The sequence below is a fragment of the Telopea speciosissima genome, chromosome 9 (assembly GCF_018873765.1).
Source record: "Telopea speciosissima isolate NSW1024214 ecotype Mountain lineage chromosome 9, Tspe_v1, whole genome shotgun sequence".
Taxonomy (NCBI): domain Eukaryota; kingdom Viridiplantae; phylum Streptophyta; class Magnoliopsida; order Proteales; family Proteaceae; genus Telopea; species Telopea speciosissima.
Genome location: NC_057924.1, coordinates 42,261,018 through 42,287,813, shown reverse-complemented (window position 1 = coordinate 42,287,813; position 26,796 = coordinate 42,261,018). Strand labels below are relative to the sequence as shown.

Here is a 26,796-nt window from a genome sequence, read left to right as displayed (position 1 = left end):
TTCTTGATACCCACTTACACCCTATTGTCTTGGCCCCTCTAGGCAGATCAACAAGGTGCCGGTCTCATTCTCGCATTAAAGAGCTCATTTCCTCATCAATGGCTTCTTTCCATAACAGGGAGTCCCTAGATCTCATCGCTTCCTTATAGGTGGATGGATCAGCCTCTAAATGGTAGGTCACAAAATCCTCACCAAAATTCTTGGGTACTCGATCTCTAGTAGATACTCTTCTAGATTCCGATTCAAGGAGCATTGTGGGAGTAGTGTCGTAAACAATTGGTTCAGATTCCAAAGGTGATTCTCGTAACCACTTCACCAAACCAGGCAAGGTCAGGCCTTTATCTCTAAGGAATTTATCCTCAAAGAATATAGCATCCCTAGATTCTATCACCACATTGGTTGATAGATCCAAAAATCGGTCTGCAGCACTGTCTTCTGCACAACCTAGATATACACAAGTGTTTGTTCTAGTTCCCACCTTAGGTCTCCTAGGGTCTTGTATCCTAACATAAGCTACACAGCCCCAAACCTTAAGAGTGTCATATCTACAGGGATGATTATGCCATAGTTCATAAGGTGTATAATATATTCATCTCCACTATCAAATATAAATAGGCTGCTGATCAGAACCGACACAAGGTTATCTTCGACCCTAGCGATTTTGTGTGGGTCCTGTTACCTCCTGAACGCCACCCTGTTGGTACTTATGGCAAACTCAACGATAGAAAGTTAGGCCCTGTGGAGTGTTTGGAGCGTATTAACCCAAATGCATATCATTTGAAGCTACCGTCCCATATGCAAACGTCGGATATCTTCAATGTTCACCACTTGACGCCATACTTGGGTGATTCCTCTGATGATGGCGATGGCAAGCCGAATTTGAGGGCGAATTCTTTCCTACCTGTGGGGAATGATGTAGATGCGGCTAAACAGATGGCAGATATTGTTGGCGGCCAACTGAACCACCCGAAGACCTTGCGGGGTTCAACTCGCATCAAGGCAAGTGTCGACCAGGCCTCAAAGAACCAAACCTGACCAGCCAGCCCAGAAACGTTGGAGATCTCTTCCTATATTGAATAAATATTAATATTATAAGAAAGAGAGATTTGAGGGATATTAAGGGATATTATGATAAAGAGAGATTGGAGAGATTGGAGAGATTTCCAATAACTCTTAGCTACTTTAAATAAAATGTAATCTTGGCCATAGGATCTTAGGGGAACCAAGATTGGGTTTAGAGAATCATATTTTTTATATAATTAATGTAATTTGGCTGAAAAAGATCAGAATTAGATGAATGAACGAGTCTAGAACTCCTTATGCAATCTTGAAGAATTGCAGTCTTGCTTGTGTTTCTCTATCAATTTGTTCCTTTGGATTGAGGCTCCTAGAAGAGTGTCCTCGATTTGAATACCCCCTGCATCATCATCACTACATGCTAACACTATCAACTGTGATGACGATCACTGACTATGCTATACAACATGACATTATGTGAGTGTGTTGGTTCTAACTGTGTTGTCCAACAATGACAACACTATCTGCAATATGCCCAACAAGTCCTTATAATCTTCGGTGTTATACTGTTACATATCATTACAATTAAGATTGCCAATGCAAAGAAATAAAGCCAACTCTATTTGATTCATGCACAAAACTGATATGCTTAAAAGACTTGCTCATTCATTGACCTCACTAAGCTAAATAGCTATGTAGCTAAGGTAGTTTACATTCACAAAGGGGAAACTCACATACAACAGAGACTTGGGATGTTTTACCAATTTAGCCACGCCGTAGAATCACCAAAACATACATAGAATATGAAATGAACATAGCCAGAATCCTAAATCAACATCAAAACTAACAACAAAAACCCTAAGCCCAGATCTCCAAAAATGTTTCTTCGGTACCCAGAGGACACCAATACCCTCACATCATCTACCACAGGCCCACATAGGGAGCTATGGTCATCAGACCTTGTATTGTAATAGATGCTATAGAATGCAATTCGAGTTCTCTCTGCCTTGGCTGTGAAAGTAAGATTTGCAGTTTCAAAGGTTGCATTCGAATTGGGCATGTAATGAATGTTTTGAGCTTGATCCCCTGCAAAGGCCATAATTGCTAGGGGTTGTTGACATTTATCATCAGCATGTCCCAAGTAGAAGATCAGGTTGTACTGTTTCTGGGGTTTTGTTTCAACCATTTGTGAAATAATGCCTTCCTTTCCAGAGAGCAATTCAATGGCTCTTTTACCCTGGGGAACACTGTAATGATATGAATCAATGTACCTAACAGCTCTGTTTGATTCGACGATCCAACCAGGCAATGGGGATGTCTCTTCATCAAGGTTTGTGGGCAACAGAACTCCTAGTGAAGCATTCCTGAACATCCATGGTCCTTCTTCAAAGTCACCATTAAGGACAGCATTGTCTGCAACAGAAAGGAACATATAAACACAATACAGTTTTGGAAAAGAGAAACTAATATGATCATTATATCAGATATAGTTTACATACCCTTTGGTTTATCAGGTGTAAAAAGCTTCTTAATGGCAATGTTGTCAATGATGGGCCCACAGGTAGGGTCATCTTCCATTCCAGGATTCCTGAAAACCACCTCTCCATCAACTGATTCAGCTTGGAAGGCCCATGCATATGAATCCCAGCCCTGCACATTGTAAAGGGTCTGTAGATCAATGGTCTGAGATGCTGGAGGTACAGATATATTGAGAGATTCCAACTGAGCACAGGTCCTTGCAGCGTTGAATGAGATGGAATACAATAACCCCTTCTCAAGCTTTATATCCTGCCTTATCTCTGCATCATTGCCAAGTCTCACAGCATGCATACCTTGAGGTACTATAAGGATCATACCACCTTGCTTTTGCCCTGATTCTACCAGCTCTACTGTTCCATTCAATTTCCAATCAGGGATGGAGGTAGGATCATCTGCTATACCTTCATTCGAGAATCCATTCGTCGGAGCCATTTCGAAATCACCATTTGCTAGTAAACCTATGTCCATATTGTCCAGTAAGAGAGAATGAAGTATTGAATGCTGATCAGTACAGATTCTAAGGCTAATAATTCTGCAATACTAATATAAGATAGAGTCCTTCAAGGTGTCACTTTGCCTAGTGAAATATAACACTTCACTATTTGCCACTTGACAGTACTGAATTATCCATGTGATAGAGAACACCACTTACATCTCAATGGTCATATTTTAGTTCAAAAGAAGGAAAATAGCTCAAGACTTCAAAATTTTAGTCCAGAGGAAAGTTGCTCAAACTCATTCAAAGTTTTAGTAAAATTATCAAAATACCATCAAGTGGAGATGAATATATTATACAAAATGGACTCTTTTTGTAATTTTAGCTACTTCCTCTATTTATTTGACTCATTTTTGCATGATTCTCTATCACATGAACTAACCCATGTATTACCCATGTTGCAAATAATGAAACATTATACCTGACTAGACATGGTGACGACGAAGAAAACCCTTCATTAAATGAAATCCCGTTGAATTGCAAGTTTTCATTTTTCATAATCATACTAAAAAAGCATGGATAACAGTGACAATAAAAACATTTGAGAAAAGCGTGCGTGGGTCATGAGTTTCTTTAAAGCAAAGATATCTTGCATTTGAAGGAACATGGAGTCCTGACCCAAGATGGTCCCCTTACATTATTTATATCATCTTGATTAGGCTGCAGGTGGACCAGGCTTGCTTTGAACCAGCACAGTGACTCAAATTCAGTCCTGAATCACTTCTTGGGCTTCGCCCGTGGACGGTACCCTAGTGTTGATGATAACCATAATGTGTAATCCAAAGAGGACTCAAAAAATGAAAGCTTATAGAATAAACTCCATTCACACAAATAGCACCCAAACCAATAACCCAATGCGTTTTTAGCCGGGTTTAAAATGTGAACCCGAAACCTTCGACCATTGGACCACTAAACAAGTACGGTTTAGATTCCCGTAAAAAAGATGAAAATAAAACATCCCGATGATTCCATGCGCGGTTTAGTTTTCTTTTTTAGAGTTTTGGTTGAAATGCAAACCACTCTAGGAAGTAGGGTGGACCATACCCTAATCTGCGAATCATACCACCAATAAGAGGATAATTCTACTTTAGCCAGAGGATTAAAAGTCAAAATCCGCGTAAATGGTGGAACCTTTCTCCGTGTTTTCCTTTCCTACCCATACAAGAGAATTTAACAGCTGGGAAATTTTGGACCGTTTAGCGCTCTCAAGTCTCAGCTTTCACATGGGGATAAAACAAGAATATTTTCACATTTTCATTCTTACAATTCAAATCATCTAGCTGTCTTCCGGTCATGGTTTGAAGAATCGGTATTGGATTGGTTGGATCAATCAATTCGTATTGGTATCAATAGAGATTAATATTGATTCTTGGGATTCTAGATCTGGCATTCGGTATGGATATAGATGGAGACAAAGTTCGATACTGATACTGATTATTAAAACCCTACTCTCGATAAGTCAATATGTCTGCTATCACACAATATACCATTGGGACCTCCCTTGAGGCATATATTTCAAACAGACAGTTGAAATTTGTGGACTCACATGAGACTCGTGAGAAACAATCACATTCAATCTGCTCTCGTCATCAACAACAACAATAATAAAGATTTTTAATTGTAAAAAATTATATTATTCTTCCAGAACTAGATCGGATTTGGATCCTTTACTTTCAAACTGCCCTTACTTTTGTGTGCTCCACACAGAGCAAGGCAGAAAAGATCACTTTACCCCATTTAGATAAGAAGCTCAAACAAAGCACTTGAAAAGGGATAAGACAGTCTTTTTACCACTTTGCTGTTTAGGGGCACACGCGACAGCTCGACAGTAGAGAACCCCGATGCAACTCAACTCCACTGGCCGTAGCCACTTAATAGGTAGACTAGAGGGGAGTGTCAACAGAAAAACATCTGACCATTTGAGCAGTGAGGGCTGACTGAAGCACTAACTAAATAATGGTGCAATGCAATGGAATCAAGGCCATATAGGACGGTAGGGCCCATCAAAAAATTAAGTTGGTACCAAACATAACTTTACAATTTATAAGATCACAGTAAGGCTCCCCCGGCCACAATCCAGATCCTCTATTGCTGAGTTGCCTGACAGGACCGTGTAGCCTAGATATAGTGAGGCGTGCAGTGACTGTCTTATCCCTGTCCAAACGCCTTGCCCAAATAGGGGTAAGGCAGTCATTGTATGCCTCACTGTGTCTGAATCCCCGGCCGGGCTCTGCCGGGCTCTTATCTCAATAAATCCCTTTCCCTCTGTAATCAAATATTCTTTTCTGAACCAACCTCTTGCCTCGAAAACTAGAGATACAAAGAAGCATCTAAAGTCTAAAAATAATCCGTGAAGTTTCTTTAGAAACAAAAGAGGGCGGAGAACTAATTAAACTCTTGAAATGGAAGAAAAGAAACTAAAGAAGGCACTAGAAATCACTCCCTAATGAGCTTCCCCTTTTGTATATATCAAGAAGAATAAATTCAAACCCATGAAAGATAAATCACTCCCCAGCTACAGAAAACTACACTACCTCACTTAAACGTATTAGTATATGCCATTCAAAATGAAGTTTATAGATACACAAAAGAAGAGAGCTTACCGTCTTCTCCAGCGGAGAGACACACGAAGAGCAGCATAGACAGTGCAATCCATTTGCAGCTACTCGATGAGCTTCCACTCATTTTCAAAGCCTAACTCACTCTCTCACTCTCTTTGAACAGAGAACCACAGTCTCAGAAACAGAGACTGAGAAGTGAGAAGTGAGAAGTGAAGAGCAACGAGCAATGGAGTATCTTTTAATCAAACTCCAGGCTCCAGCTTTATGATCTTCTGGCTCAACCGTAATTTACGAACTTTATTTTTTAATATTACTAAAAAAAAGGGGCTTCTTTCTCTTTTCACTTTCAAGTTTCCATAAAGAGATCGTTTTTATGAAAATAAACAAAAAATAAATTAAAAAGAAAAGAATAAATAAAAATAAGGTACCAATTCCCAACCCAAATCGAAAGTCCAAAGTAGTGTTCACACGTCACACGGTCAGACCGGTTGGACTGATATTCTTTCATGTTTTAGATTTGTGTCCGCCGTTCTTTGACAGCGACAAAGGTTCTTCGATTTCGGTCACCTTCATCGTCTGGTTAAGGAAAGTAATGTTTTTTCGTAGTTCTTGAACTCCACGAAATGTAATGACACTACTACACTAGGGATGTAAATGGATCGGATCGGTTCTAATACGTATTGGATGTGTTGCGTTAGAAAATCTTTGGTAGATTTTTCGAGTGTTGGAATCTGCAAAAGTATGTTAGGGACAAAGGAGAACTGGTGTGGTTCTAACCTAGGACTATGCCTAAGTTAGATCTCTATTAGCAACGAGATGAATTCTGGAGTTCAAGATGATTAATGGGTTGGAATACCTGAGTATTTATAGTTGAGTATGGTGGTGTAGAGAGTCCTCTTCGGTGATGAATTTGCTACGCAGGGTAGGTCAACATGTAGTAGAATTGTACGTATTTGGAATAGCTCCTTATGAGATGTAGAGTCCTAGTTGGGAAGAGGTTCCCTAAGCGTCCAATTCTCGTGTTGAGTTTGATTAGGTTTGTACATCTTTGAGCATAGTCCTCCCTTTGGTATACCTCCCGTTACGATCTTTTAGTGATAGGATAATATAGATCTTGCCGATGACGTCATGGTTGGACCCTATGGCTGGCATGGTAGACTTGGCTTTTGGGGTAGCCTCTTGGGTCCTATTCCTCTTGGGCAGCTGAACTGATTTTGTCGCAGCCGGGCTTGAGTTGGCCGCCTCTTCGGGTCAGGACACGTGGCATCTCGGGTTTGGCCCGTATGTTTTTGGTTTATTACTTGCCCCCCTACTCTCTTGGAACGGAGTGCTCAAGAGAGTAGCATCTGTGTTGTAGTTTTTAATCTGAGGAGGGGCTTATTGCAAACAAAACTTCTTGGAGGGAGCTTAGTGATGAGGATCAGTGACCGTTGGATGAACTTTGTTTTTTGGAGTAGATGGCTTCTTCCCTTCTTAGTGTGTGGGAGAAGTGAGGGGTTCAAACTCCCCCCACTACACTTTTTAACCTTTTTTTTTTTGCCCACTTTTTCTATTTCTTCTCTTCATTTTCTTGCTTTCACTTTTTCTTCATTCTCTAACGAACTTTCTTGCTTTTCACTCTATCTTCACTCTCTCTCTTCCTTAGAGCTCTACCCATCTTCCCTTCTTTTGCTAAGTTTACTTTTCTTACCCCCTAAGTGTTTGTCTTTTGTCCTCTTTGAGATAAATTATTTTTCTTTTTCGTCCATGCCTGGGGCTCTCCCTAGTCACTTTCGTAGTTCATGGTCATCCCGTGCTCGTCCCAGTGGCTCGTCGCTAGTCGTCTTCTAAGCCTCGTCACCCAAGCCTAGTCACCCATTGTTGCCCAAGCGCTTGTCCCTGCGGCTTGTCGCCCATCATCGTCTGAGCCTAGTCGACCATCGTCACCCACAGAGCCTCGTCGTCCGATTTGTCACATGTCGAGCTTTGTTTCTCGTCGTCGCCCACCGAGACTCATCGCCCCCTCGTCGTCTGCCGAGCTTTGTCGCCCGTCGTCGCCAGCCGAGCCTTGTCCACCACTGAGCTTTGTCGCCCGTCATCGCCCGCTGAGCTTTATTGCCCGTCGTCGCCCGAGATTTTGTCGCCCCTATCCTTGATCCTCGCCCCCTCATTGCCCATCGATCTTGATCTCATCGCGCACGATCTCGTCACCCGTGCTTGGCCTCATTTTTTGGGCTTGTCCCTCCTTGAGGTTTGGTGATTACCTTCTTCCTCCCTTTGTCTTTTTCCCCCCTTCTTTTTTTTTTTTTGGAACACTTGAACTTCCTTTTCCTCACAGGTGTAGTTCAGCTTGTCGTTGGGTATCTTAGTGTCCAGGAGCTCCATTTAAGTAAGTTTTCTCTGGGTGATGTCTGCATCGCCTAATGCATTGCCCAGAGAATTCAACAAGGCTAAAACTCTGTGGGCTTGCACAGGGGTTTGACCCAGGTTCAAGGCCTTGTCCCCACGTGTCATTTAGGGTCTTTTACACACATTTCCAGGGTGGGTCCCACAATTGTGAAGAGGAGAGAGAATACCTGGAGTCCAGGCAATACATTATGCTATGAGCTGTGCAGTTGCAAGGGTCGTGATCCATCTACCTGACGTATATAGGATGATCCACACAGGGTTTCTTCATCAATCTCAATCACTGGAGTGATACTCCACAGTGTTCTTGGAGGCCATGCCTGGGGTTCCTGTCCTTTAGTCAAGATTCCAGTCAGTCAGGGGCAGGGTTTGACATACTCGACATAGTGCAAAACAACATTATTTTAATGATTTAATCTGTGGGGACCACCCATATTGGACATGGGCACCCCCATAGGTTGAGGGGAGTCTTAGGGACTACCTCATACCCCTAGACCACTGTGGACCCCACCAGAATGCCCAGAATGGCTGAGAATGCAGTAAAAAATGCATTCTGGAAAAGGGCCTTAACAGCCAAACAGGCCTTAGTCAGGCTGGGCCTATAAATAGGTGGACCTCAGCTCATTTTAGAGCTCTTGGTACTGTTCAAATCGTGGGAGAGAAAAGAAGAGAGAAAAGAGAGAAAAGAGAGGAAGAAGAAGAAGAAAGAGAAAGAACGAAGAGAGGGGAGGCAGCCTTGCATCCAAAGCTCGGATTCGAGCAGCCATAGACCTGAGTAGGTATAAAATTTAACCTCTAACCTCTGTTCATGTACTCGTTGTTCCTTACTTGATTCCTTAGTATTTTGATGAGTTTCTAACCTTTGGCAGCCCAGAACAGCTGGGGACTGCCAGGTACCACCTCAGATCTACCATGCAAACATGATGCATGGAAGATCTGAATATTTTACATTGATGTGCATACCTGTTTTGCTAATCTGAGAACCGAAATCTGGCTGTGTATGGCTGCACTGCCCAGTTATACTGAAAACTGGCTGTTTGGAGCCCTGAATCTTTGTCCTGGCTTCATGGGATAAAATCCTAAGTGATGACAGACTTGAATCAGTGTATTATACCTGTAATCAACCTTGCATGTGCCTCGAAACCAAGTCTCGAAAAGTTGGAGAAATCGTGGTTACTATTCACATGGCTGTCTAGGCGCTACCGGGCACCAAGTGGTGGGCCCAGTTGAAAATCCACAAGGACCAGAGTGAAGATCACCCCGGGGTACATGATACCCTAACATGCATGGGGAAAAGGTTTGGTCATTGCCCATGGCCAGCAACCTTGGAAACTCAGCTAGATCTCGTTTTTAAAATCTCTAGGCGATGCACTGGGCGATGCCGACATCACCCAGAGACATCGCCCAGTGAATGGAAAGTTGCTGTTTTGATGCTCTAACTTGGGGGACCTCACCCATTGGCCATGTAACTATGTGGGAAGGTGGAAAATGACCTAAATGCCCCTTTCCATATCTGTTCATATGAATAAATGCTTTGGGAGCCCAAGTGGGCCTCACAGGACTTGAAGACCCTGCTTGTGATTGGTCCTGCAGCACTGTCAAGCTGGGGGGCAGCACTGTAAGCCTATTGTAACTTAGGATCATGTACCAATACTGTAAATGGCCATTTTACCCTAGGCCACCATCTCTGGATGATGCGCCAGGACATAGGCCTAAGGCCCAGTGCAAGGCCCGAGAATTCCAAGTGAAGACCAATTGTACACCGGTCAACCCGTGAGCTTAGATCAACCCTAGGACCTTAAAAATAGGTTGAAATATTAAAATGACAATTTTTTATTTATATCTAGGATTTGATCCCGTGCTCGAGGCCTACAACTGCATCAAGTTGGAATTGAATTTACAACCGAGTTCTTAAAACCGACCTAGGTGAGTGAAATGTTATCGTGTATATATGTGTAATCGCATTATTATGCCGGCAATTAAAATTCTAAATTTATAAATGCTGTGTTATTTAAATTATGTTCAATTACTCAAATTACTACACATTGATTGTCTATTGATCAACACGGTGATTCTTATCTGATGATTGTGAATGTTAGACTAGATGTCGTAGTCGGCTTGGAAATGAGGTCGGTGGTAGCCCGTAGTATGGGATGCGGTTGACACCGCCTGACTCATACGATGCCATATAGACATGGGGCTAGAGTTTCATAACCCGTGCTACACACCCTTGCCAATAGGGATTAAGGTGTTGGATAATTGTGCGGACTGCCATAAAACCCTAGAGGCATTTACGTCGGGAAGCCTCAGCACAGCTGGGATGCCCCAGGGCAGATTTGTCGGGAAGCCTCGGGCCTACAAGCTCAGGAAGCACCGAAAGGTGAGTTTTTGGCAGAATGCCATAGATAATGATTATGCAAAGGTTCGGGTGAATTGATATTGAGTCGGTTACCTCACAAGAGTTAATCCAGAGGCTCGGTCGGGCTGACCTGGGTAGGGAGATGCTGGAGCCGGCTGATCTTCTCCAACAACTCAATGGGTGTATCGCGGGAAGGGGTAACCAAGCCCACACTAGGGATACATGTATTGGGGATTGTTGTAGCACTAACCTGACTTAGCTGTATTATTAGGTGGCTAATAAATAATCTAGACTTGCATATCATGTAGGTCATGTGGATTGTGGTTGCATGTGCATGCATGATGATATGTTTTGCTCACGAGCTCAATGGGGCTCACACTCTGCTATACATGGTTTTCTTTTAGATGATTCTGTAGGTGGATGCCGTTGTGGCATGGAGGCTCATTACGGGGAGGAGAGCTCTGGTTATTATGATGATATTGGTGTGGACACCGACGGAGGTCATGCTGATGATGCGTGCATACTCGGTGGTCATTGATGAAGACTGTTGAGGAGTGTACTTGATGCTTTTTGTCTTGGGGGCTCCTTTTTGTTTTTGTTAGGAGTTTATCCCCGTCTTGCTTGTGGTGCAGTCTTAGTTTTCTTTTCTTTTTGGGGTTGAGTTATTTCACCCTATATATAGATAAATATATGTATTTCTTTCTTTTAGCTTTTATCACCTTTGTTTCTCTTTGTGGGTTGTATCTGGGTGGGAATGTTTTAGAACAATTTGTATATGTATATATCACCTTCATTCCCATATTGCTACGCTTTTTCTTTGTTTATTATAATTGTAGTTTATTTGCAGCACTCTGATCTTGCTTATGGTAAAGTGATGAATGTGGGACCGTGAATGTAATAACTGCTTCTAGATCCGTGGGATTTGGCGGATTGCCATTATGCAATTCGGGTCACCTACCTAATCCTCCCAAGGGTGGTTTGGGGTGTGACAGAGTAGCTCTGATTTGGACCATATTTGTGGAGGACCTGGTGTCAGCGGGGCTACATCGTCTTCATCTGAGTCGGATGTGGACACCCTTCCCCCCTTGCCTTCCCCTAGACCTATGCTCAGTGATGAAGGGGAGGGAGCCACCAGCCTTGTCCCTTTTGTCGCGAGCCCAGATTCGGATGGTCGCTTAGGTGGGGACGATACCAGGGTATCTGTCCCTGCTACGAAGGCCACTGAGATTGTATATTATCATAGTTCCTTAACCTCTTCTGATCTGTCGTCCGTTCGTCAGTTGTATCACATTCCCCCCAGAATAGTTCTTTGAGTCCCTAGGGATAGTGATCTAGCCTTCTCCCACCAAGCCGATGAGATATGCTTGTATATGATCTCCTTTGCTAATGGTCTTTGCTTCTCTATTCTCCACTTTGCCGAGTTGGTACTAGACCTATGGCATCTTACCCTTGGGCAGTTATTACCCAATTCCTAGAGGGTTATTTTGGGTTTTTTCGTCTTCTTTGCCCTACTCGGTTGTGCTACTATTGTTCCCCTATTCCTACATTTTTATACACTGAGGGGAGGAGGTGGGATGTGGGTGGTACCATTTTCACCGTCGTTCCCTTAAAGGTTCCTTTGCCAGTTTTGACTTCTTCGAGGGGATGCCCAATTCGGTCAAATGTTGGAAGGACCGATTCTTCTTTGCGTCTATCCCCTAATGTCCTTTTTGGACCCATTGGGAAGAGATTGATTTGCAGGGTGCAAACTGACCCCCACTTTGAATGACTTTGAGAACGAGTCCCTCAGCTGTTGCTTGAGTGGAAATAAGTTTGATGTTCATCAATTGGAGTCGAAAGCCTTCTTATTCCTTTGGAAGTTGAGTCCTGGTACGCTCTTGGACTGATCTTTTGTTAGCCTTTTATACCTTGTTTTTCTGTTTACTCTTCTCGATGCTGACTTAAATTTTTTTTTTTTATGTTGTGTTGTCAGTGGATCTTCGGCTTGATCCTGCTCGCTTCCGTGCCAATGCTGTGAAGCGGAGGGCAATTATGATGGCGGCTACGAAGGCGTCACGTCCCCACAAGGAGGTTTCCTCTACTCCAGTTACGACGGGAGATGTTGACATGGCCGATCTTCCTGCTCTTATGCCTAGTATAGTTTTTACCGTAAGTGCCAAGAGGAAGGGTGGTCCCGGTCCTCGATGTGTAGGGAAGGGTTCTCTGGTGTTCAAGCTTCCTCGACCGACTCTTGCTGCCTCTCCTGTTGCTATTTCTATTGCTGCCGTTCCTCCCCCTTCCAAGGGTAAGGGGGTGGCTTCTTAGGTAGGCGCTGATGAGGATGCTCCAACCCCTTCTCCCCTGATCCTTTTGTTGGGAAATCCACAATGGGGATTCTATCACCACCAGCGAGGAGATCACTAGAGAGTAGGTGGACAAGAGCATACTTCCCACTGATCGTGAGCTCATACAAGCGATGAGCGACTCTAGGCTGATGCGGTCTCTCTACGGGGACATGGCTTCTGTGAGTTTGTGCCTCTTTATCTTCTCTTCCCCTATTTTTGCATATCGATGGTTTGCTGACTTTAATTTGGTTGCAGGTTCATAACCGGGCTATCGAGGTGATGTTACGCTTCAAGAAGTATGCCTTCTAGAATGTTCAGCATGCCCAGCGCATGGATAACAGTGACAATAAAACATTTGAGAAAAGCGTGCGTGGGTCATGAGTTTCTTTAAAGCAAAGATATCTTGCATTTGAAGGAACATGGAGTCCTGACCCAAGATGGTCCCCTTACATTATTTATATCATCTTGATTAGGCTGCAGGTGGACCAGGCTTGCTTTGAACCAGCACAGTGACTCAAATTCAGTCCTGAATCACTTCTTGGGCTTCGCCCGTGGACGGTACCCTAGTGTTGATGATAACCATAATGTGTAATCCAAAGAGGACTCAAAAAATGAAAGCTTATAGAATAAACTCCATTCACACAAATAGCACCCAAACCAATAACCCAATGCGTTTTTAGCCGGGTTTAAAATGTGAACCCGAAACCTTCGACCATTGGACCACTAAACAAGTACGGTTTAGATTCCCGTAAAAAAGATGAAAATAAAACATCCCGATGATTCCATGCGCGGTTTAGTTTTCTTTTTTAGAGTTTTGGTTGAAATGCAAACCACTCTAGGAAGTAGGGTGGACCATACCCTAATCTGCGAATCATACCACCAATAAGAGGATAATTCTACTTTAGCCAGAGGATTAAAAGTCAAAATCCGCGTAAATGGTGGAACCTTTCTCCGTGTTTTCCTTTCCTACCCATACAAGAGAATTTAACAGCTGGGAAATTTTGGACCGTTTAGCGCTCTCAAGTCTCAGCTTTCACATGGGGATAAAACAAGAATATTTTCACATTTTCATTCTTACAATTCAAATCATCTAGCTGTCTTCCGGTCATGGTTTGAAGAATCGGTATTGGATTGGTTGGATCAATCAATTCGTATTGGTATCAATAGAGATTAATATTGATTCTTGGGATTCTAGATCTGGCATTCGGTATGGATATAGATGGAGACAAAGTTCGATACTGATACTGATTATTAAAACCCTACTCTCGATAAGTCAATATGTCTGCTATCACACAATATACCATTGGGACCTCCCTTGAGGCATATATTTCAAACAGACAGTTGAAATTTGTGGACTCACATGAGACTCGTGAGAAACAATCACATTCAATCTGCTCTCGTCATCAACAACAACAATAATAAAGATTTTTAATTGTAAAAAATTATATTATTCTTCCAGAACTAGATCGGATTTGGATCCTTTACTTTCAAACTGCCCTTACTTTTGTGTGCTCCACACAGAGCAAGGCAGAAAAGATCACTTTACCCCATTTAGATAAGAAGCTCAAACAAAGCACTTGAAAAGGGATAAGACAGTCTTTTTACCACTTTGCTGTTTAGGGGCACACGCGACAGCTCGACAGTAGAGAACCCCGATGCAACTCAACTCCACTGGCCGTAGCCACTTAATAGGTAGACTAGAGGGGAGTGTCAACAGAAAAACATCTGACCATTTGAGCAGTGAGGGCTGACTGAAGCACTAACTAAATAATGGTGCAATGCAATGGAATCAAGGCCATATAGGACGGTAGGGCCCATCAAAAAATTAAGTTGGTACCAAACATAACTTTACAATTTATAAGATCACAGTAAGGCTCCCCCGGCCACAATCCAGATCCTCTATTGCTGAGTTGCCTGACAGGACCGTGTAGCCTAGATATAGTGAGGCGTGCAGTGACTGTCTTATCCCTGTCCAAACGCCTTGCCCAAATAGGGGTAAGGCAGTCATTGTATGCCTCACTGTGTCTGAATCCCCGGCCGGGCTCTGCCGGGCTCTTATCTCAATAAATCCCTTTCCCTCTGTAATCAAATATTCTTTTCTGAACCAACCTCTTGCCTCGAAAACTAGAGATACAAAGAAGCATCTAAAGTCTAAAAATAATCCGTGAAGTTTCTTTAGAAACAAAAGAGGGCGGAGAACTAATTAAACTCTTGAAATGGAAGAAAAGAAACTAAAGAAGGCACTAGAAATCACTCCCTAATGAGCTTCCCCTTTTGTATATATCAAGAAGAATAAATTCAAACCCATGAAAGATAAATCACTCCCCAGCTACAGAAAACTACACTACCTCACTTAAACGTATTAGTATATGCCATTCAAAATGAAGTTTATAGATACACAAAAGAAGAGAGCTTACCGTCTTCTCCAGCGGAGAGACACACGAAGAGCAGCATAGACAGTGCAATCCATTTGCAGCTACTCGATGAGCTTCCACTCATTTGCAAAGCCTAACTCACTCTCTCACTCTCTTTGAACAGAGAACCACAGTCTCAGAAACAGAGACTGAGAAGTGAGAAGTGAGAAGTGAAGAGCAACGAGCAATGGAGTATCTTTTAATCAAACTCCAGGCTCCAGCTTTATGATCTTCTGGCTCAACCGTAATTTACGAACTTTATTTTTTAATATTACTAAAAAAAAAGGGGCTTCTTTCTCTTTTCACTTTCAAGTTTCCATAAAGAGATCGTTTTTATGAAAATAAACAAAAAATAAATTAAAAAGAAAAGAATAAATAAAAATAAGGTACCAATTCCCAACCCAAATCGAAAGTCCAAAGTAGTGTTCACACGTCACACGGTCAGACCGGTTGGACTGATATTCTTTCATGTTTTAGATTTGTGTCCGCCGTTCTTTGACAGCGACAAAGGTTCTTCGATTTCGGTCACCTTCATCGTCTGGTTAAGGAAAGTAATGTTTTTTCGTAGTTCTTGAACTCCACGAAATGTAATGACACTACTACACTAGGGATGTAAATGGATCGGATCGGTTCTAATACGGATTGGATGTGTTGCGTTAGAAAATCTTTGGTAGATTTTTCGAGTGTTGGAATCTGCAAAAGTATGTTAGGGACAAAGGAGAACTGGTGTGGTTCTAACCTAGGACTATGCCTAAGTTAGATCTCTATTAGCAACAGATGAATTACTGGAGTTCAAGATGATTAATGGGTTGGAATACCTGAGTATTTATAGTTGAGTATGGTGGTGTAGAGAGTCCTCTTCGGTGATGAATTTGCTACGCAGGGTAGGTCAACATGTAGTAGAATTGTACGTATTTGGAATAGCTCCTTATGAGATGTAGAGTCCTAGTTGGGAAGAGGTTCCCTAAGCGTCCAATTCTCGTGTTGAGTTTGATTAGGTTTGTACATCTTTGAGCATAGTCCTCCCTTTGGTATACCTCCCGTTACGATCTTTTAGTGATAGGATAATATAGATCTTGCCGATGACGTCATGGTTGGACCCTATGGCTGGCATGGTAGACTTGGCTTTTGGGGTAGCCTCTTGGGTCCTATTCCTCTTGGGCAGCTGAACTGATTTTGTCGCAGCCGGGCTTGAGTTGGCCGCCTCTTCGGGTCAGGACACGTGGCATCTCGGGTTTGGCCCGTATGTTTTTGGTTTATTACTTGCCCCCCTACTCTCTTGGAACGGAGTGCTCAAGAGAGTAGCATCTGTGTTGTAGTTTTTAATCTGAGGAGGGGCTTATTGCAAACAAAACTTCTTGGAGGGAGCTTAGTGATGAGGATCAGTGACCGTTGGATGAACTTTGTTTTTTGGAGTAGATGGCTTCTTCCCTTCTTAGTGTGTGGGAGAAGTGAGGGGTTCAAACTCCCCCCCACTACACTTTTTAACCTTTTTTTTTTTGCCCACTTTTTCTATTTCTTCTCTTCATTTTCTTGCTTTCACTTTTTCTTCATTCTCTAACGAACTTTCTTGCTTTTCACTCTATCTTCACTCTCTCTCTTCCTTAGAGCTCTACCCATCTTCCCTTCTTTTGCTAAGTTTACTTTTCTTACCCCCTAAGTGTTTGTCTTTTGTCCTCTTTGAGATAAATTATTTTTCTTTTTCGTCCATGCCTGGGGCTCTCCCTAGTCACTTTCGTAGTTCATGGTCATCCCGTGCTCGTCCCAGTGGCTCGTCGCTAGTCGTCTTCTAAGCCTCGTCACCCAAGCCTAGTCACCCATTGTTGCCCAAGCGCTTGTCCCTGCGGCTTGTCGCCCATCATCGTCTGAGCCTAGTCGACCATCGTCACCCACAGAGCCTCGTCGTCCGATTTGTCACATGTCGAGCTTTGTTTCTCGTCGTCGCCCACCGAGACTCATCGCCCCCTCGTCGTCTGCCGAGCTTTGTCGCCCGTCGTCGCCAGCCGAGCCTTGTCCACCACTGAGCTTTGTCGCCCGTCATCGCCCGCTGAGCTTTATTGCCCGTCGTCGCCCGAGATTTTGTCGCCCCTATCCTTGATCCTCGCCCCCTCATTGCCCATCGATCTTGATCTCATCGCGCACGATCTCGTCACCCGTGCTTGGCCTCATTTTTTGGGCTTGTCCCTCCTTGAGGTTTGGTGATTACCTTCTTCCTCCCTTTGTCTTTTTCCCCCCTTCTTTTTTTTTTTTGGAACACTTGAACTTCCTTTTCCTCACAGGTGTAGTTCAGCTTGTCGTTGGGTATCTTAGTGTCCAGGAGCTCCATTTAAGTAAGTTTTCTCTGGGTGATGTCTGCATCGCCTAATGCATTGCCCAGAGAATTCAACAAGGCTAAAACTCTGTGGGCTTGCACAGGGGTTTGACCCAGGTTCAAGGCCTTGTCCCCACGTGTCATTTAGGGTCTTTTACACACATTTCCAGGGTGGGTCCCACAATTGTGAAGAGGAGAGAGAATACCTGGAGTCCAGGCAATACATTATGCTATGAGCTGTGCAGTTGCAAGGGTCAGTGATCCATCTACTGACAGGTATATAGGATGATCCACACAGGGTTTCTTCATCAATCTCAATCACTGGAGTGATACTCCACAGTGTTCTTGGAGGCCATGCCTGGGGTTCCTGTCCTTTAGTCAAGATTCCAGTCAGTCAGGGGCAGGGTTTGACATACTCGACATAGTGCAAAACAACATTATTTTAATGATTTAATCTGTGGGGACCACCCATATTGGACATGGGCACCCCCATAGGTTGAGGGGAGTCTTAGGGACTACCTCATACCCCTAGACCACTGTGGACCCCACCAGAATGCCCAGAATGGCTGAGAATGCAGTAAAAAATGCATTCTGGAAAAGGGCCTTAACAGCCAAACAGGCCTTAGTCAGGCTGGGCCTATAAATAGGTGGACCTCAGCTCATTTTAGAGCTCTTGGTACTGTTCAAATCGTGGGAGAGAAAAGAAGAGAGAAAAGAGAGAAAAGAGAGGAAGAAGAAGAAGAAAGAGAAGAACGAAGAGAGGGGAGGCAGCCTTGCATCCAAAGCCTGGATTCGAGCAGCCATAGACCTGAGTAGGTATAAAATTTAACCTCTAACCTACTGTTCATGTACTGCTGTTGTTCCTTACTTGATTCCTTAGTATTTTGATGAGTTTCTAACCTTTGGCAGCCCAGAACAGCTGGGGACTGCCAGGTACCACCTCAGATCTACCATGCAAACATGATGCATGGAAGATCTGAATATTTTACATTGATGTGCATACCTGTTTTGCTAATCTGAGAACCGAAATCTGGCCGTGTATGGTGCACCGCCCAGCTTATACTAAAATCGGCCGTTTGGAGCCCTGAATCTTTGTCCTGGCTTCATGGGATAAAATCCTAAGTGATGACAGACTTGAATCAGTGTATTATACCTGTAATCAACCTTGCATGTGCCTGAAACCAAGTCTGAAAAGTTGGAGAAATCGTGGTTACTATTCACTGGGCTGTCTAGGCAGCCTCTGGCAGCCAAGTGGTGGGCCCAGTTGAAAATCCACAAGGACCAGAGTGAAGATCACCCCTGGGGGTACATGATACCCTAACATGCATGGGGAAAAGGTTTGGTCATTGCCCATGGCCAGCAACCTTGGAAACTCAGCTAGATCTCGTTTTTAAAATCTCTAGGCGATGCACTGGGCGATGCCGACATCACCCAGAGACATCGCCCAGTGAATGGAAAGTTGCTGTTTTGATGCTCTAACTTGGGGGACCTCACCCATTGGCCATGTAACTATGTGGGAAGGTGGAAAATGACCTAAATGCCCCTTTCCATATCTGTTCATATGAATAAATGCTTTGGGAGCCCAAGTGGGCCTCACAGACTTGAAGACCCTGCTTGTGATTGGTCCTGCAAAGATCCAAGGCGGGGGCAGCACTGTAAGCCTATTGTAACTTAGGATCATGTACCAATACTGTAAATGGCCATTTTACCCTAGGCCACCATCTCTGGATGATGCGCCAGGACATAGGCCTAAGGCCCAGTGCAAGGCCCAGAGAATTCCAAGTGAAGACCAATTGTACACCGGGTCAACCCAGTGAGCTTAGATCAACCCTAGGACCTTAAAAAATAGGTTGAAATATTAAAATGACAATTTTTTATTTATATCTAGGATTTGATCCCGTGCTCGAGGCCTACAACCAGACTGCAGTTGGAATTGAATTTACAACTGAGTTCTTAAAACCAGACCTAGGTGAGTGAAATGTTATCGTGTATATATGTGTAACTGCATTATTATGCCGGCAATTAAAATTCTAAATTTATAAATGCTGTGTTATTTAAATTATGTTCAATTACTCAAATTACTACACATTGATTGTCTATTGATCAACACGGTGATTCTTATCTGATGATTGTGAATGTTAGACTAGATGTCGTAGTCGGCTTGGAAATGAGGTCGGTGGTAGCCCGTAGTATGGGATGCGGTTGACACCGCCTGACTCATACGATGCCATATAGACATGGGGCTAGAGTTTCATAACCCGTGCTACACACCCTTGCCAATAGGGATTAAGGTGTTGGATAATTGTGCGGACTGCCATAAAACCCTAGAGGCATTTACGTCGGGAAGCCTCAGCACAGCTGGGATGCCCCAGGGCAGATTTGTCGGGAAGCCTCGGGCCTACAAGCTCAGGAAGCACCGAAAGGTGAGTTTTTGGCAGAATGCCATAGATAATGATTATGCAAAGGTTCGGGTGAATTGATATTGAGTCGGTTACCTCACAAGAGTTAATCCAGAGGCTCGGTCGGGCTGACCTGGGTAGGGAGATGCTGGAGCCGGCTGATCTTCTCCAACAACTCAATGGGTGTATCGCGGGAAGGGGTAACCAAGCCCACACTAGGGATACATGTATTGGGGATTGTTGTAGCACTAACCTGACTTAGCTGTATTATTAGGTGGCTAATAAATAATCTAGACTTGCATATCATGTAGGTCATGTGGATTGTGGTTGCATGTGCATGCATGATGATATGTTTTGCTCACGAGCTCAATGGGGCTCACACTCTGCTATACATGGTTTTCTTTTAGATGATTCTGTAGGTGGATGCCGTTGTGGCATGGAGGCTCATTACGGGGAGGAGAGCTCTGGTTATTATGATGATATTGGTGTGGACACCGACGGAGGTCATGCTGATGATGCGTGCATACTCGGTGGTCATTGATGAAGACTGTTGAGGAGTGTACTTGATGCTTTTTGTCTTGGGGGCTCCTTTTTGTTTTTGTTAGGAGTTTATCCCCGTCTTGCTTGTGGTGCAGTCTTAGTTTTCTTTTCTTTTTGGGGTTGAGTTATTTCACCCTATATATAGATAAATATATGTATTTCTTTCTTTTAGCTTTTATCACCTTTGTTTCTCTTTGTGGGTTGTATCTGGGTGGGAATGTTTTAGAACAATTTGTATATGTATATATCACCTTCATTCCCATATTGCTACGCTTTTTCTTTGTTTATTATAATTGTAGTTTATTTGCAAGACTCGATCTTGCTTATGGTAAAGTGATGAATGTGGGACCGTGAATGTAATAACGCTTCTAGATCCGTGGGATTTGGCGGATTGCCATTATGCAATTCGGGTCACCTACCTAATCCTCCCAAGGGTGGTTTGGGGTGTGACAGAGTAGCTCTGATTTGGACCATATTTGTGGAGGACCTGGTGTCAGCGGGGCTACATCGTCTTCATCTGAGTCGGATGTGGACACCCTTCCCCCCTTGCCTTCCCCTAGACCTATGCTCAGTGATGAAGGGGAGGGAGCCACCAGCCTTGTCCCTTTTGTCGCGAGCCCAGATTCGGATGGTCGCTTAGGTGGGGACGATACCAGGGTATCTGTCCCTGCTACGAAGGCCACTGAGATTGTATATTATCATAGTTCCTTAACCTCTTCTGATCTGTCGTCCGTTCGTCAGTTGTATCACATTCCCCCCCAGAATAGTTCTTTGAGTCCCTAGGGATAGTGATCTAGCCTTCTCCCACCAAGCCGATGAGATATGCTTGTATATGATCTCCTTTGCTAATGGTCTTTGCTTCTCTATTCTCCACTTTGCCGAGTTGGTACTAGACCTATGGCATCTTACCCTTGGGCAGTTATTACCCAATTCCTAGAGGGTTATTTTGGGTTTTTTCGTCTTCTTTGCCCTACTCGGTTGTGCTACTATTGTTCCCCTATTCCTACATTTTTATACACTGAGGGGAGGAGGTGGGATGTGGGTGGTACCATTTTCACCGTCGTTCCCTTAAAGGTTCCTTTGCCAGTTTTGACTTCTTCGAGGGGATGCCCAATTCGGTCAAATGTTGGAAGGACCGATTCTTCTTTGCGTCTATCCCCTAATGTCCTTTTTGGACCCATTGGGAAGAGATTGATTTGCAGGGTGCGAACTGACCCCCACTTTGAATGACTTTGAGAACGAGTCCCTCAGCTGTTGCTTGAGTGGAAATAAGTTTGATGTTCATCAATTGGAGTCGAAAGCCTTCTTATTCCTTTGGAAGTTGAGTCCTGGTACGCTCTTGGACTGATCTTTTGTTAGCCTTTTATACCTTGTTTTTCTGTTTACTCTTCTCGATGCTGACTTAAATTTTTTTTTTTTATGTTGTGTTGTCAGTGGATCTTCGGCTTGATCCTGCTCGCTTCCGTGCCAATGCTGTGAAGCGGAGGGCAATTATGATGGTGGCTACGAAGGCGTCACGTCCCCACAAGGAGGTTTCCTCTACTCCAGTTACGACGGGAGATGTTGACATGGCCGATCTTCCTGCTCTTATGCCTAGTATAGTTTTTACCGTAAGTGCCAAGAGGAAGGGTGGTCCCGGTCCTCGATGTGTAGGGAAGGGTTCTCTGGTGTTCAAGCTTCCTCGACCGACTCTTGCTGCCTCTCCTGTTGCTATTTCTATTGCTGCCGTTCCTCCCCCTTCCAAGGGTAAGGGGGTGGCTTCTTAGGTAGGCGCTGATGAGGATGCTCCAACCCCTTCTCCCCTGATCCTTTTGTTGGGAAATCCACAATGGGGATTCTATCACCACCAGCGAGGAGATCACTAGAGAGTAGGTGGACAAGAGCATACTTCCCACTGATCGTGAGCTCATACAAGCGATGAGCGACTCTAGGCTGATGCGGTCTCTCTACGGGGACATGGCTTCTGTGAGTTTGTGCCTCTTTATCTTCTCTTCCCCTATTTTTGCATATCGATGGTTTGCTGACTTTAATTTGGTTGCAGGTTCATAACCGGGCTATCGAGGTGATGTTACGCTTCAAGAAGTATGCCTTCTAGAATGTTCAGCATGCCCAGCGCATGCGGAGTCTGGAGAGGGGAAGTCTTGGGGCAAAAGGCCGTGTGTGAAGAGGGGCCCCTCGGGAGGGGAAATGGCCGAGGAGATTCATGTGTTGTCTTCCCAGAAGGCTACTTTGGAGGCTGGGACCGCAGACTTATCTGATAGGGTCCGAGCCCTTGAGGATGAGCTTCATGCCCTATGGCAGCAGCATGATGTCGACATTACCTACGCCCGGGAGCAACCCGTGTTCGACTTCTGAGTATCTCGTGCCTGCGAGGACATGTTCTATGCGTACAATGATGAGGTTTATACTATGGGTATCAACAATGCCGTAGGCTTTGTTCTCGGGAGAACTCCCGATTACAACTTTAGGGAGTTTTAGAGTTATATCCCTCCTGCCGCTGCGGATGCCGATGAAGTAGTGGCCGATGACCCTTGTCCGAAGGAGGATGTTGAGTTGGTTTTATCTCCGGGCATAGTTCCCCTTTAGTTTTCCAAGGCTCCTTCTCCTTCATCCTCTTTGTTGTTGTAGATGCTGATGAGGTGGTAGCAGATGTCCCTCTTCCGGAGGAGGACGTCGAGGTCGTTCGGTCCCCGAGCATGGCTTCCCCTTGTCCGGAGGAGGGCATTGATGTCACCATTGCTCCTCTTGAGCCTTAATTTTATATTTTTCTTCATGTAATAGAGTACTTTTTGGCATGTGCTTGTGGTAGCTTTCATAATCTTAGTATTATCTTACTATCTTTACCTTGAATCTTTATGCTTGACTTTTTCTTGTGCGTATTTCAATTTATCCTTGTCTATTGTCTCGTGGTTAAAAGGCCTTGGTAGCATAGAGCTTCGTGGCTGATGGCCTTGGTTGGCATAGAGCCTCGTGGTTGATGGCATTGGTTGGCATAAAGCCTTGTGGTCGATGGACTTGGTTGGCATAGAGCCTCGTGGCCGATGGCCTTGGTTGGCATAGAGCCTCATGGCCGATGTCCTTGGTTGGCATAGAGCCTTGTGGCCGATGGCCTTGGTTGGCATAGAGCCTTGTGGCCGATGGCCTTGGTTGGCATAGAGCCTCATGGTTGATGGCCTTGGTTGGCATAGCGCTTCTTGGCTAATGGCCTTGGTTGGCATAGAGCCTCGTGGCCGATGGCCTTGGTTGTGATGCCTGAGCTTTCCTTAGAACTAGGTCTCCTTGATGGAACAGACTCTCTTTGACTCTTGAATTATAATACTTGGCCATTCGTTGCTGGTATGCCACGTTCCAGAGTAATGCTTTCTCATGAACTTCATCCAAGAAATCCAAATTTGCTTGAAGTCCATCATTATACATTCGCTCATTGAAGTGCAAGACTCTATATGGCAAGGCGAGGACCTCGACTGATGGTAGAGCTTCGGTTTCGTATGCTAGTCGGAATGGGCTCTCTCTGATGGGTGTCCTTGTAGTTGTCCAATATACCCATAGGATGCTGAGAAGTTCTTCTATCCATCTCCCCTTCGCTTCATCTAGTCTCCTCTTGATTTCTTTGAGCAGTGTCCTATTTGTTACCTCTACCTGACCATTGGCCTGAGGGTAAGCTATGGAGACGAGTCGGAAGTCAATGTGGTACATCTGACAGAAGGTCTTGAATATGGGATTGTTGAATTACGTCCCATTATCTGTGACAAGAATTCTTGGTACCCCGAACTGGTAGATCACTTTGTCGCTAACAAATTTTTTCATCTCTTTCTCTGTTATCTTCGCCAATGGTTCAGCTTCGACCCACTTGGTGAAATAGTCGATCACCACCGCCAAGTATTTCTATTCTTGGACGCTGGTGTGAAGTCTCCTAGAATGTCCATTCCCCACATGGCGAACGGTATAGGACTAAGGATGGAAGTCAATTGTATCGTCGGCTGATGAGGTATCGGAGTGAATAGCTGACATTTCTCGCAGACCTTAACATAGTTTATAACCTCTTCCTACATCTTCGACCAATAAAATCCTTGACGTAGGACTTTATAGGCTAGGTTTCGTCCTCCCATGTGGCTTCCGCGTATTCCTTCATGCACTTCTGCTAAGGCATACTTAGCTCCCTCAGGTCCTAGGCACCTAAGTAGCGGTGCCATGCTTGCTCTCTTGTATAGCACTCCATCGATCAGCGTGTATTTGGCTGCCCAAATTTTCACCTTTCTAGCTTTGAACTTATCCTCGAGCAATATGTCATTCAGTAGATAGTTGACGATGGGATCCATCTAGCTTGGCCCTTCCTCGATTTTGTTGACTTATTTTTCCTTGTATGTCGATTCATGAAGTACCTCGATGTATACCGCATTGGCCAAGCTCCGGAGTTCATTATTCGCAAGCCTTGATAGGGCATCTATTGTAGTATTCTCGATCCGTGAGACTCGAACCATCTCGAACTTCTCAAACTCTGCTACGAAATCACGAGCTTACGTTAAGTAGGCTTCTATGCGCTCTTCCTTGGCCTCATACTCTCTGTTTACTTGGTTTACCACAAGTTGGGAATCACTTCAGATGGCTAGGAGGGTGATCAAGATTGCTCTTGCGACTCATAGTCCGACAAGCAATGCCTCATACTTTACCTCATTGTTTGACACTTGGAAGGTGAATCAGAGTGCGTATTGAATCCGAAAACCTTCCAGACTGGTGATTGTGAACCCAACCCCGCTTCCTGCTGCGTTACTCGACCCGTCCATGAACATCTCCCACGATCCTCGATCATGCTCCTCATGTCCTACCTCTTTTGGCTTGGTCTCCGAGAAAGTGCACTCGACGATGAGGTCTGCTAGGGCCTAACCTTGGATTGCTATTCAAGGTTGGAACTTAAAGTCATACTTTCTTTAACTCCACTGCCCAAGTGATCAGTCGCCTTGATATGTCTAGTTTATGTAACATCTTCTTTAATGGTAGGTTTGTGAGTACGACGATTGTATGGGCTTGGAAGTAAGACCTTAGTTTTCTTGCCATGATCACGAGCGCATAGGTTATCTTCTCTATCTTGGTATACCTGGTCTCCACATCGATTAATACGTGGCTGAAGTAGTAGCTGGGCTTCTGTTGTTTGCCTTCTTCCTTCAGTAATACTACATTTACTGCTACTGGGGTTACCGCCAAGTAGAGCTACAATTCCTCGTTAGGTTCTGGTCGCCCCAACAATGGTGGACTCTCTAGATATTTCTGTAATTCCTTGAAGGCTCTCTGACATTCTTCCATCGACGTGAAGTCTTTGGGGCTTCTTAGGTTCTTTAAGGTTTTGAAGAATGGGAGACACTTATCCCCAGCTTGCAACATAAACCTCCTCAAGACCGCTATCCTTCCATTCAACCTTTGCACCTCTCTTACTATTTGGGGTGGCGGCATCTCTTGGATGGCCTTGATCTTCGTTGGATTAGCTTCTATGCCTCGGGGCGAAACCATGAAACCTAGAAACTTTCCTGGTGTTACACCAAAGGCGCACTTTGCCGGATTTAACTTCATTTGGTTCTTTCCTCAGTAACTCGAACACTTCCTTGAGATCGGCTAAATGGTCTTCGGCCATGATGCTCTTCACAAGCATATCATCCACGTACACCTCCATGTTGTGCTCGATTTGTGTCTCGAACATTTTGTTGACCATCCTCTGGTAGGTTGCTCCTATGTTCTTTAGCCCAAACAACATGACACGGTAGCTATAGTTCTCCTGATCGGTCTTGAATACCGTGTAGGTCTCATCCTCCTCATTCATGAGGATTTGATTGTAGCATGAGTATGCATCCATGAAGCTCAACATCTTATGACCTGCAGTCGCATCAATTAATAAGTAGATCCTCGATAGAAAGTATTCATCTTTGGGGCATGCCTTGTTTAGGTCTGTATAGTCCACGGACATTCTCCACTTGCTGTTTGATTTGGGAACCATTGTTTGAGTTAAAATAATACCGCAAGCGTATGGATCAATCGTAGCTACGGGTCGAACATGAGGAGATATACGCCACTCTATTTAATTAACTTAAAAGTAATGCAAAGTGAACCAAATTAAAGTGTCAAATTAAACTAATTAAACTAATGAAAATTAATGCATCCTAACTCATAAGCATATAACAAAATTAAGGGATTAAATTGGCGTCCTAACACATGAGCATCTAACCTATCAAACTAACGTAAATTGGAAGGAATAACAAAAACGCAGCCACACTTCATAATCACATAAAAAGAAATAAGGGAATAAAAGTGCATCCACATACCACAACCATATAAAAAAAACAAAAGAAATAGAGGGAGAAGAAGAAGAAGATAGAGAGAGATAGAGGAGAGGGAGAATGAGATTGAGAGTTTAGATAGTAAAACCTTGATGTGCTTGCATGAATGTAACTGAAAAGCTTGA

General features: G+C 44.0%; 1 protein-coding gene across 3 annotated transcripts; it reads right to left on the bottom strand.

Moving 5' to 3' along the window:
- Positions 1 to 1,649: 1,649 nt before the first annotated feature.
- LOC122638563 lies at positions 1,650 to 15,152 on the bottom strand. 3 transcript variants are annotated; one of them, XM_043831412.1, is made up of 4 exons: positions 15,128 to 15,152; positions 5,656 to 5,693; positions 2,517 to 3,014; positions 1,650 to 2,430 (listed from the first exon to the last, which is right to left on the bottom strand). In XM_043831412.1, the coding sequence occupies exons 1-4, from the start codon at positions 15,133 to 15,135 to the stop codon at positions 1,844 to 1,846; spliced, it is 1,131 nt and encodes a 376-aa protein (XP_043687347.1). In that variant the 5' UTR covers positions 15,136 to 15,152; the 3' UTR covers positions 1,650 to 1,843. The 3 variants fall into 3 exon arrangements, with proteins under 3 accessions (XP_043687347.1, XP_043687346.1, XP_043687345.1); XM_043831411.1 differs by lacking the exon at positions 15,128 to 15,152 and having other exon boundaries at positions 1,650 to 1,778; positions 1,814 to 2,430; positions 5,656 to 5,768; XM_043831410.1 differs by lacking the exon at positions 15,128 to 15,152 and having other exon boundaries at positions 5,656 to 5,768.
- Positions 15,153 to 26,796: the final 11,644 nt, after the last annotated feature.

Bases quoted from the DNA above. Each gene is read 5' to 3' on its own strand.
- LOC122638563 (XM_043831410.1), bottom strand. From the start codon at position 5,737: ATGAGTGGAAGCTCATCGAGTAGCTGCAAATGGATTGCACTGTCTATG. The intron at 3,015-5,655 runs GTAAGCTCTCTT...ATATGGACATAG, and splicing joins TCTCTCCGCTGGAGAAGACG to GTTTACTAGCAAATGGTGAT. The intron at 2,431-2,516 runs GTATGTAAACTA...TTTCTGTTGCAG, and splicing joins TACACCTGATAAACCAAAGG to ACAATGCTGTCCTTAATGGT.